This window comes from Temnothorax longispinosus, chromosome 5 (genome assembly GCF_030848805.1).
Source record: "Temnothorax longispinosus isolate EJ_2023e chromosome 5, Tlon_JGU_v1, whole genome shotgun sequence".
In the NCBI taxonomy this organism is placed as follows: domain Eukaryota; kingdom Metazoa; phylum Arthropoda; class Insecta; order Hymenoptera; family Formicidae; genus Temnothorax; species Temnothorax longispinosus.
In genome coordinates this window covers 15,665,341-15,677,746 of record NC_092362.1, presented here as the reverse complement: position 1 = coordinate 15,677,746, position 12,406 = coordinate 15,665,341, and the positions used below count along the sequence as shown (strand labels likewise).

The 12,406-nt window shown below is 48.5% G+C and overlaps 1 protein-coding gene across 2 annotated transcripts in view; it reads right to left on the bottom strand.

Annotated features, from left to right (window-relative positions):
• Positions 1 to 414: 414 nt before the first annotated feature.
• Positions 415 to 12,406, bottom strand: part of LOC139813596 (uncharacterized) — a 106,226-nt gene continuing 94,234 nt past the window's right edge. The window contains exons 1-7 of one of the 2 annotated variants that reach the window (XM_071779175.1): positions 10,519 to 11,126; positions 8,608 to 8,914; positions 5,166 to 5,702; positions 3,243 to 3,562; positions 1,801 to 2,136; positions 1,121 to 1,548; positions 415 to 1,010 (exon numbers count right to left, since the gene is read on the bottom strand). In XM_071779175.1, the coding sequence (XP_071635276.1) occupies positions 757 to 1,010; positions 1,121 to 1,548; positions 1,801 to 2,136; positions 3,243 to 3,562; positions 5,166 to 5,702; positions 8,608 to 8,914; positions 10,519 to 11,045 (2,709 nt within the window). In that variant the 5' untranslated portion in view covers positions 11,046 to 11,126 and the 3' untranslated portion in view covers positions 415 to 756. Of the gene's footprint in view, positions 1,011 to 1,120; positions 1,549 to 1,800; positions 2,137 to 3,242; positions 3,563 to 5,165; positions 5,703 to 8,607; positions 8,915 to 10,518; positions 11,127 to 12,406 lie in introns of those variants that run through there. The other variant, XM_071779174.1, reaches the window with a different exon arrangement.

Genomic DNA, 12,406 nt, shown 5'->3' with positions numbered 1-12,406 from the left:
TAAAGAAGAATGAAACTTAATTAATGCCATGCATTGGAAATAATGCCGTAAGAAAAATAATTATTTAATCGCATCAGAAAGCATTCTATCGAAATAAACAGTATAATGACTATTTTACGTTGCAGTTTATCGTTCGTAACGATCACGTTGCTTTAGGATTTTCACCGTTTAAGGAAATGATCCTTAACGAGAACGATTATCGCATCATCGCACATGTAAACGATAAACAATCGTATATAGCTGTGAGAAGATAATGCCGTATAATAAGGTATACTCACGTTAAACAGCTTCGGTCCTTGCACGCGAATGGCTGATCGCAAGAAAAGAGTGAGCGATACTCAATAATAGCGCATACTTTCGTCGTACTTTCGTTTCGCAGTGGGTAAAGCGTCAATAACAGCAAGACACACGGGATTATTATCATTGTCATCGTTATTATTATCAAATACATTAATGGGTTATTAAAAATAGAGGGACGGGCGCGCTCGCTGGTTCGTGGCGGCGCGCCGGCGATCGCGTGTCCCGGAAGAGAGCTCACAATATTTACAGAAATAAAATGAGTATTATTTTCACGTTACCGTCCATGTGCTTCGCGTGCGTGCAAGACGTGCTGCGATGCCGCAGGCGTCGACGACGCTTCGAAAGATATCAAAAAGTGCGTCCGCTTTGTAGGAACTCTTTCTCACACGTCGTTTACCCCTCTAATTATCATAACGACGGAACGACATCGAAACACGTAGAGTACCGAAGGAGTTATCAAGATACGACGCATTTTTCGGCGTCCCTCGGTGCCTGATTCGACGACGACGAGGACGCGGGCGCGCGTTTCCGCGCGCACGCCACCGCGTCGTTCGGCACGTAAGAGATCCGGACGCCGCCGTAAGCTCGTCGTGGTGGTAGCGCGTAAGCCGCGGCCTCGTCCGAGCTGCTGGACGAGCTGCACGTCGAGCAACAGCTCTCGGCGTCGTCATCCTCGCCGTCCATCCTTAACCTGGACGTACCTGCCGTTCCTGCAAAGATATGTTTTAGTAAATGAGAGAATAGCGCTTCTTTCTCAGCTATAGACTTTAAAATAAATATATGAATCCATTGAATTTTTTAGGATAAGGACTTTACGTACCCCAAGTTGACGTGCTGGCGACCTCGTCGGGTTGCAGACTTCTCGATCGAGTGACGTTTGATCTCGACAGTGACGTGGGCGAGGGCGACGATGACGAGTTCCGATCGTTCGTCGGTGAGAGAGGGATGCGCGACGTCGCGCCGTGATCGTTGACATCTAGATCCCCCTGGAATCGCACGCGTCGCGACGTCGGCGTCGGCGGATCCGTCTGGCTGGCTCCAACCCCAATCCCGGGATTGACCGGCGACGTCGCCGGCTCTAGCGTCAGTACGCCGGCGGACGCCGCGCCGGCGGTCGATGTTGACACCGACGCCGACGCTCCCGACGACGGTCGCGGGGGTGGCGGCAATTCCGGCATGCTCGACGCGTGGGAGGGTGTGCAATTCTGGATGCATCTCAGGGGTTCTCGATCCCGCGCTTGCATCAGCCTGCAACGTAATTGTGATTTGCAATGTTAATGCATTTCTTGAATAAAAGTGAAAAATATATTATATTGTATTTGCAAATTTTAGGCCTGGCTATATCTTATCTTTAGATCCTCTTATTACTTATATTCGGCGTTTTAAAATTTTAGTCCGAACGCTGTACTGTACTATTAAAATCTCACTTAGAAAAATAGATAATAGTACTCGAACTTAGATTGTTGGCTCGAGTTTTCGTAACGTCGTAAAGCATCGTACCTTCCCAACTCGCTGCAGTTTTCGTCAGGATGAGAGCCTCGTTCCTGCAACAGTCTCTCAAGGTTTCGCTCCAGAAGTACCCTGTCGAGGCCGCTGGGCCTAGAACCGCTGGAAGGAAGTCCTTCCGCACCGAATTCGGGACTCAGGGCGTTCTGGGTACTCTGAGTGGGCGTCGTCGCCAAGGAAGCGGATATTTGTTGATGCCTTCTGGTCATCCGAGGCGAGTTCCTAGGAGATCCGAGGGTGTGCCTCGAGCCTGGAGGAAGCGGAGGTGGTGGCGGAGGGGGTGGGCTCGACGAACCCTCACTCGTGGCCACCGTCTGCCTCCTACTGCTCCTAGATATAATATTAAATTTTATCATATAATTTGTTAAAGAAATATATTTATATAAATCATGATATTTAATATAATTAAAAGTATGATTTCGATTCCTATTATATATCTCGATATATAAAGATATTTAATTATAATAACTTATCCCTTAATATTCCATCTTGTTCACATTTTATTTAATTATAATACGCAGTTTAACAGGGATAATCAAGAGACATAAAAATTACTGAAATTTTTATCTCATTTCGCCAGACGGTTATGTTGCAGCGCCTCTAATTATTTCTCATTCCAGATTTAAATTATGTCCACATTCGCGGCATGCTAAAAATTCGCGACAATTAGAAGCGTAATAAAATTTAAATGCGACATTTGGCCCTCCTTGTGCACGCCTCCGAAACGAGGTCGTTATGTATAAGGCGAATTTACATTCAACGAAAGGCGTCGCTCTATAAGTGGCACATTAACATGTCTTTAAGCATATGATCCAAAGTGACTCCAATGCTCCGCTGATTTCGTCAGCGATAATATATGCCAACTCGAGTATCATCTATCAAATATGTATATCCCGTTTAAAATGACAATCTATATAAACCTAAGTAATTTTCTGCCACTTATATAATAAAATTAAAATATTTTAAACGCATATCAAAGATGATTGACAAACGATTCAACGATTATCGTTTAATTATCATAATGTCAGTCCTAATCGTCCGAAGTAACAAAACATAAGACTGGCAATCTACTTCACTAATATGCCGACAAACTTTAATCTCAGTTTCAACGATTCTCCCGCAAGTCCTGCTTCCAAAGGGAAACAAGTTAGACGGTGAAACTGGCTACATTAGTAAAATTTATCACCGCCGTAATAATTTCTCGGCGCGCAACTCGCGAACTTGGGAATGGCGCACGAGCTCGCGGACTCGCGCGTAATCGCGGGACGTTCCCGGCGCGGCGGCTATAATTTTTGCGGACAGATCCGCGCGCGAACCCCCTTCCTCCAGTCTCTCTTTCTCTCTCTCTCTCGGCAGCGGGACAATGAAAACAACCCCCGTGACCCCGCCGCGAGGCGAGGAGGTATGCGAGAGAGTACGCGCGGAGAGGACAGTACCTGAGAAAGGACGGCGGGGGTTGCGGCGGCCCGGCGGAGGAGTCGCTCGGCGTCGTCGGCGGTTCCCCCTTGCTGCACGCTATGCTGCAGTAAATGGCACCACGTCGCGGCAAGAACGGCCGACCCAGGAGGGAGGTGCGGCAAGTGGCGCAGCAGAAGCAGGCCTCGGTCGCGTGCCAGTGTTGACCCTCGTGCGACATTTGGCCCTGGTCGACGCCGATCGGCTCGCCGCAGCTGTCGCAGTACTCGGCGAAGGACGCGTCGAAGCACCTGAGACAGTACGGCCGGCCCTCCCGCATCACGTACCGCTGACCGCCGAGCTGCGAACAGAGGAAGATGCGCGCGCTCTGTATTATGTATTTACGATTGCCATCCGCGAAGGTGGGACCAGACTCCAGACCAAGCGAGGAGCGCGGACGCGAACGAGCAGATCTGGTGCTGCAAGTACAAACGAGTGCATTGACAAATATGTTGCATCATTTTTACGTTGAAGAAAAGCGCTCGGCACGTTTGATAAACGTTCGTTCATCTTTGCTAGTTCGGTCTGGAGTCATCTTGAGAGATGAACGGATGTATTTCATCTTCAACGAATCGCTCGTTTAGACGAACGGAAGTCATATGAAAGATGAAACTTGAAAAATAAAAGACTGTACCGTATATGAACAACGCGTGCGATTAGAGTGAAGAACAAAGAATGAAATACATACATCATAAATCTTTCATACATGTCATATCTTATTCTCTAGCGAGAGAAGGTTTGAAACTTTCGCAGGTTGTCGATTTTAAAAGTAAACAGATCTTAGTAAGAAGGGAAGAATGCATGTGAAAATACATCATATCGAGAAACGGTAGCGCATTCCTCAAGCACAAGAGAACATAGTTGTCTTATCTCGGCGCGGAGAAGTAAGCATATAGCTTCGGTGATAATGGCGTTACGCCGGTGACCGGTTATTCACTGGAGCATGTATTCTACATACGACGGCGATCAGATAAAGCGTTAGGTTCTTAGAGTTCTCGCTTCTCGCGTACGTTCGCGATATAGATACCACGTTATCCCGCACTCTCAACCGGAGAGAATAACTCTTATATCATCACTTAGTAAATTGCGTCGAGTAAATTTAAATAAGAATCTCCTCCGTCTTCCCTCTTTCTTTCTCTCTCTCACTCTCACTCTGTATTTTTCCCAGGTTTCCTCCGCGCGCGTGATGAATGCATTTACAAGTTCACACCCGAAGCCAAACGCGACCGGTTGCGCGGGCAAGGCGGAAAGCGGGCGCTTGCTTCTGTGCCTCTCTCGCGAGCGACGCTATCTAAGTCGGAAGACGTATCTGGAGGATAGAGTCAGCTGGCACGGGATTATGAATTGCTACGCAGCTGTAAATTCGATAGCGACGTAATCATTAACTCGGCGGCGCGGCGGCGGCGCGCGTTTCCGATGTAGCGCGGCGGGATCGCGCCGGGATATACCGTTAGATCAAAACGATTCGATCCGCGGCACGGAGGGGAATCGTCTTATGAAAAATCTGATATTCTACATTTATATATTTATAAACCCGATCCCATCATTGCTGTCGCGACCAGTCTCCAAATGGGGAGAGAGAGAACTTACGCCGTTATGCTGCATGTCTCCGTGTACGTAAGCGCGAATATCTTCATTCGTAAACCCGTAACAAATTTAATGATAGATATATAACTATATCTATCTATAAATACATAGCAGCCTCATAATTCTGAAAATTACAGTTTTGAATAATTCAAGTTCTCCATTTTATAAAAATCGTTTCTTATTTATTTAGCCCTACTAGTTCCTTCTTTTCCATAAGAAACATCTCTCTCTGGCTTTAAACCCTGATACAAGGGAAACATAATGTGACCGCGAAATAAGAACAGTCATCGTCGTCATATCTAATCCTGCATTCTTACCTGTCGGTCGCACTCGAGGCAAGCAAAGTGACGCATATGCCACGCTCTCCCCTCGGCCTCGGTGCACTCGTCGGCGAGGATGATCTCGTCGCAGGCGCAGCAACGCGGCTTGAGGGTTTCGGCGTGGTGACGGCCGCAGTAAAGCCTGCCGTCCCGCCAGAAGTAGATGAGGTCCACCAGGAGCTGACGGCACACGCAGCAGACGAAGCAGGCGGGATGCCAGAGGGCGGCTGGACCCGCGCGGCTCGCCGCCACGGCCATCTCGCCGGCCGCGATCGCGCGGCCGCACTCGCGGCATCCGGCGCCGTGCGGCCGCTCGAGCTGGCTCGCGTGCCCGCGGCCGAGGGCCTCGCGTTTCCGCTGCCCCGCGAACACCCGTAGCTCGCGCTTCTCCTCCTCGGTCAGGCCGCTGCAGTAACGCGCCTCATTGTCGTGCGGCGGTAGCTGCTGCAGCAGCTGCTTCACCCGCTCCCGCTCGCCGGCACTGCCCGCGTACGGGATCTTGTCCTCCGGCAGCGCGCTGAAGTACAGATGCACCTGCGAAAAACAGAGAGACCCGTGAATTGAGATTGGAGCGGATTGGAGTCTCGAGCGAGGGGGACGGAGGATGAAAGCGGAGCGTGCGTGTGTGCTCGCAACCGAGCCTCGTGTACCGTAAACCCTAATGTTGGGGCGGGCCAAGTGCGAACGATAATGCGAGCCTATCGTGAAAATTGCACGAGGCGACGACCTATAGTTACTTTGCATCGAGCGTGGGACTTTGTATTTGAAGCATGTTATCTCCTGTTAACGGCTCGCGGAATACCGACGCACGTGTTCGCGACGTGGTCGTACAAGAGTTCCAAAAAAAAAAGTAACACTTTTCAAGCTTAAGCGGGAACATATTAATTTTTGCCGGATATGTAAGCCGGCAGAAAAAATTACAGGACCCGTTTTGCCCATGTAGAGAAATCCTTATTGAAGGCCGGTGATATATATACGACACGTGCATTATACATCGTCGATTATTAACTGACAAGCGAAACCGCGCAACAGACTCCAACTAATAGTTCAGCTGACTCCCTGTCTCTTTATAGATCGCATCACACCGGATATATGATATATATAGATGAAGGAAAGAATTTAGTGTCAACTGCAGCTGACGTTAACCGATGGTCGTTGAAACTCGCCCTGACCGTCGCAAATTTAGATAAGTATCGGGCATGGGCACTGTCAACATACCGAAGAGACGAAGGAAAACACTGACGCGCGCGCGTTTATACTACCGGGACGGAAACCTGCTGCGGCGGAGCCGACGATAAAGGCGAGTAGGGAAGGCACGCGGGGATAAAAGGGTAAGGCGTAGTTTTATTTCGAGCGTATATTCTTATACGACGGGCTTGGTCCCGCGTCAGGACTTCGTGTCAACGTGGGTATTTCCATAAGAATATCGCCCTGGAGAGCAAAACCGCGCGCGCGCTCGATGGCCATTGGAATTTGCGCGTAATCGAGTTTCTGCACAATCTAGCGGTAAATTTCTCCCTGTAACGACTCGCGTCCGTTTATGAGTGGCAATAGCGTCGTCGACCCCGCTCATGCTATTAAACACTTCGCGCCGCGCGCGTGGGTCTTGCGTATGCTCATATTGTTTATACCATCCTCGAGACGTCGCCCAAGACATCTCCCTCGGGAAAAGGATCAAAATAAGTTATCAGTTAATAACGAAATGACGCAATAAAATATATGGGACAGTAGATACACATATACGAATATTTGCAAGTCAACATTTTGACGGTGAGCGGACATACAATGCCATCCTCTATAAAATGTGAAGTTTCTTTTGTTATCAGAAACTTGACTTGAAATATTAATAATTTTTGAGCTATAAATCAGTAAAAATGAAAAGATAGAACTACAAAGGAAATATACTTCTTTCTATTTTAAATTATTATGCGCATTATATTACGAAAAAACATTAAAACTATATCGCAAAATTCAACATAAAACTCAGAAGACAAGATTTCAAAGATATCAAAGGGGTTACCGATTCTAAGAAGATATCGGTATCTTCTGATTCGCATAAAGATTGCAGATATTGCTTGCTGTCGCTTATTATAAATGCAAAATCTTCGCGAATTGCCGCGCGAATTGTTGTGCTTTCAGATACACTCGAGATCTTCGCGCGAAAACGCGAATTGACGGCATCGTCGTGCGAGGGGGGGTGGGCTTAAGAGCGCGAAAAGCTTGTTGCGCGGGATTACCGTCCCCTCGCCGAGAACGCCGAGTCATAATATATAATGCGCGTTAGACGTAATGACACTTAAAGTGAGTAAAGAAAACGCGCGCGGACGGACGCCGCTAGGACGAGGAGCTAAAGCGGGAAGACGGAGGCGGAGGAGAAAGAGAAGAAGAAGAGGAGGAGAAAGAGAAGCGGATTTGCACGCACCGTACCGCGGAGTCGCGAAATAAACGACGATGTTCGCGCGCGGCGCGCAAAAGCCACAGCCACCCATCGCCGAGAGGGAGAAAGAGGACTCTATTCCGCGCCGTGCCGACGCTCGCGCGTAAACCAATTAATGGACGACGAATGCGTTAGCTCTTTCGGCGAGGAGGAATCTAACGTGGCGTTATCCGATTTTACGCAACATCGTGCGTTTAATTAAGTAAAATAATTTCGTTTTTGTGATATTACGCGACGCAGAACATTTCGGTGTACGAGAGGATCATAGATGTGTTAGAGAAATATGAGAAAAAGAAAGAGCAACGAGATATAGTTTTTCGAGGTATTGATAATTACAAAATTATTTTGAAGGAATTCAAAGAAGTTCGCTGAAGCTTTTTTTGTCGCGTTACACGGCAGCGTGATCCAAGGATGTTCCTTTTTTTAGAATGGAATCTCTCGAAAGGGGAGATCCAAGGGTACAACCACACAGTTAATACATTTTGTATCTTCTGCATTCTCTTCTTTGATGCCCTTTTTCGGGTGAACCCTCCGATTACGCTTTATCATCGTTATACCCAGCGAGAGCTTTCACCGGCGCGCGGCCTGATGACTCACTGCGCCGTCGTCGTTCACGATGGTAATCGCTTCGGCGATCTGGGGGCCCGCTGTCGCGGTCACTGGTCCCCGGCGACTCCGGCGAGACGAATCGCCGGGGACACCCTCGCATTACATACGTGATGGCGCGCGGCGGAGAGGCCTCCGTCTCATTCCTTTCTCTCCTATCTCAACAGCGTATTAATTGATCTCTATTATTTCATAAAGTATAAAGGCATGTAAACATTTTTGCCCTCTGGTTACCCGATTTACTCCGCCTCATTATTTTAATCACCGACTTTTTCTAAAACGTTATCGCACGTATACGCTCGTTGGTGTTTTTGAGAGATTTTCGACGACGCTCGATGCCCATAGGATTTTGTTATCTCTTGAGGTGAAATAAATGTTGCGTATATTTCATCTTACCTGATCGGGCCTCAGCCCAGGTGGCACCCACGTGTACTCCTCGAGCGCACAGCCGCTGTCGTCGTCGCTCTGCGAGTGCCTCTGGTGATGCTGCATCAGAGCCTCCTGCAGCGCCAGGCCGGCCGGCGCAGCTTGCACCGGGCTCTTGAACGGCTCTTGGTGAGGCGCGCCCCCGACGCCGCTTGGGAAGGCCATGGCCATCGCCATCGGCGGGCCCGGGCCCAGGCCGAGTCCCGAGGGACCGCCCGCCTCCGTCGAAGCCCTCTGGTGCTCCTCCCGCGGGCACCTGCAGCTCCTGCACACTTTCCTGTAAAAAAAAAATATATATTCATAAGAATAATGGTTATTTCATTAATATCACATATTTTTTTAATTGCGTTGCCATGTCATATGTGACAGAGATTAAAACACCCTTCTTAATTTTTTTAAAGAGCCATTTTAATATTGTTATGGCCAATATCTGTTGTCTGTGTCGTAATTGTTATTGCATCCGCGTCGCATTACCTAGTCGAATAAATTTTTCGTAACACCACATTGTCTAATGGGAAAGAAGATAAAAATATATGCTAAATATAATAAATCTACGATGTACGTGTCAAGATCTCAAGATAGACGTAAAAAGATTCTCACGGGAGCAATCTTTGAGGAGCGCAATTGTGTTTTCTACGTTCATGTTTCCCTGAATTAAATTACGCACCTACTAATTTAGGATCTTCCTATTATTAAAGCCTGGAATCTCACCTAATTACAGACCTAAATTCTGTAAAATCTACCTGGGTTAGGGTAGTCTAGAATTCTGGAATGTAGAACTATAGGTCCAAAATATATCCAACACAATATCCCGGAAATTCTGCTTAATCCATAAATATTTCTGCACATACTAGTGCGCGTCACGTAAAGATATAAGAGGGAAATTGGGGACGTAGTAACGAGAGAAATAGAACATGATACACGACGAAATAGAACGAACAATGAATTATCATCATCTAACCGCCAACAGCGCCTGGTTCCTCGCTTGAATAAATCAGTACGTTTCAATCTAAAATTCTCCGCTCCGCGAGCGTGATAGGTACGGAAATCGCACGTGCTGTTCCACATGTTCTGCATCAGCGAGCGCAAAGCTATCGAAACGTTCATATGCGAGGATGTCTTCCACCGTACAACCGCGAGTAACGATTCCTGATTAATACAGATTCCGCTGTGGGCTGTGTAAATATGCCGTTTGCGACCAACGTCGAGGATGGTAAGGCTGTTAAATGGGAAATTCCGTTCTAGATAAGCCTACGTGAAAGTAGACAAATATAATAAAAACAAACTTGATAATATGTTCAGTCGCACGGTATTTGATTTTTACATCTCGAAATCTTCGCATCGTTAAATTCTTGGCTCGTTAAATCTAATTTCTACGAATATGTAATCGTGTGATATCGCTCCAATAACACAGCGTAACTCTGTAATATATTATTTAGCAGAATGTGACTCCACGTTTCCTCATACATTTATAACTTGTAATATTAAATACCTGGAAAATACACTTTGCAATTTAAATCAAACTTGTGGAAATATACGTGGAAAATTAGATATAGAATAAAATATGATTTTTTTAAATGTAAAATTTGTCAAAAATTCTTAATTTTCACTAGCATAATTTCGAAAGGCTTTAATCTATACATATATGTTAAGAAATTCGGATTTTTATCCAGAAATATTTCACACACTCAACGTACACACACGCACAATTTTTTCACCTAGATTTCAAAATAAACGCTCCATATTTTTTCACAGTATATTTTTGTAACTAATTCCTTTCCCTGGCCTCCTTGAATCGTAAACGAAAATTTTACGTCCAAGAAAAAAATGTCGAAAGGTTGAAAAACTCATTCCTCTCTGTCAGCGGCAGCAACTACTTACTCCGGACAACCGGCGGCCGCATCGTAACCCGAATGCACTGAACCGCAGTCAGCTACGCGGCCGCATTCCGCGTCTCCCGCGGCACGGCGACCGAAACTGGTCCCGTCGTCGTGATGGGCGCCCTTCAGGAACTCCACGCACTTCTCCGTCGGGCTCGCGTGCGATGTCGCCAACGCCGGACAGCCAACCATCGCGGCGACGACGTCATCGACGTCGTCGTCATTGCCGGTCACGCCATTCTCGCGATTTCTCAGAAACGCATCGAGGTAGTGATGCTCGGCGTCGGTGATGGTCGGTAAATCGTAAACACCGGGCGTTGTCCAGGGCGCGTCGATGCCGGCGGGACGCGCCGTGGCGGCGTCCTCGTCATTCTGACCGCCACTATTTCTGGCGTCTTGGTTGTTTTTTCTCCCGTAGAGCTTTCGCAGGTACGCCTCCTGATGGCTCCTGGTGGCCCAGCAACCGCCTTGCCACCATCGCTTCGAGCCGAGCACCGCCGTGCGTCTTCTCCGCGCCAAGCTCGACATGCTTCTTCTTGCGCGATGAACGGCGGAACGGGCGACGGGCGAGCAACAGCAACCACATCCGGACCGACGACCGACGAGGACGGTGGTCGTTAAGATCGATTTCCACCGGGCGGTTTCTTCCTCTGTGTGCTACACGGCGTAACCCCGGCCCGGACGGTAATAATCGCCGTGGCCGAGACCTTCTAATCTAGAGAACGCCGGCGGGGTTCTCTCTTCTTCCTTCCTCTTTCCCCCCTCGGTATATTATGTCCCTTTTCGCGACCACCGCCGCTCGTCCTCTCGCAAAAGCTAATAAGGCGACGCTTCGGGGCACTCGAGACACACCGGGGTTTTTGTGTGCTTCCACGTAGAAACCCTTCTGCGAGTGTAAGCGTATTAAATGCCTTCTCGTGGACCGTGGTATACGCTCTTGATTGCGTCTGGAGCCCGACTTTCCGGCTTTCTTAGAAATAATGGCTCGTCGAAGAGGCGTTTGCTCGTCGCAAACGGAGTTTTTGCGGATATATTCGCTCTAGTCAGAGTCTTCTTGGGGGAGCTGATGAGTTATACGTTTCAGCTTATCTCTCAATATTTTTTCCTTGACGTCAACTTTGTTAGCTGATCGATAGACAATCGGTCATCAAGACGTCATCACGATATTCGAGACTTTAAGTTTCCTCGCCACGTTCCTCCTTTTCGCTTCCCTCGAATGCCTTCTCGTCAGTCACCACAAAGACCGCCTGATCTGTTCGCCGACGCACCTTCCGTTGCAGTTCTCTCCATTATCTCGAGATGTCAACGACGCCCGCGTTCGCAGCAACATCGCGTCGGGATTCATCGCTGTACACCGCGCGCGTCATTCTTCTCGCATCGATGCGGAACGGACGTAGGGAGGAAATGAGAAAATTCGGGAGATGCTGTCGCTGTTTTGTCCCACGGAGATACCCCGTCGGAATAGAGACGCCCGTCTTGCGGAATAGAGGCGTCTCGCGTCGCGATTGAGTCGCCTCGTGCCGAACGGAGCGAACGCAGGAATAGAGGGTTCAATCGCGTGGTGCCGCGGCACCGTATCGTCGTCGTCGTCGTCTCGCGAACGTCTCGCCACCGGCAGAATCGGGCTCATCGCGCCGCTCGTTCACCATCTCTCGATTGGCACGCGCGCTCGCGAAACGCGAGCGAACCCGCGACTCGACCTCGGTCTCGCGCAACAAGGGCAACAGAGATAGCAGCGGTGAGGGAAGAAGAGGGAGCGGGGGACGGATCGGAGAGAGAACAAGGAAAGGGAGAAGATCGAGTGCGCTCCGGCGAAAGCAGTCGCCGTAGGAGGCGAGGCGCGCAAGAGGGAAGGATCGTAAAAGATAAAGAAAAAGAAAGATAGATAG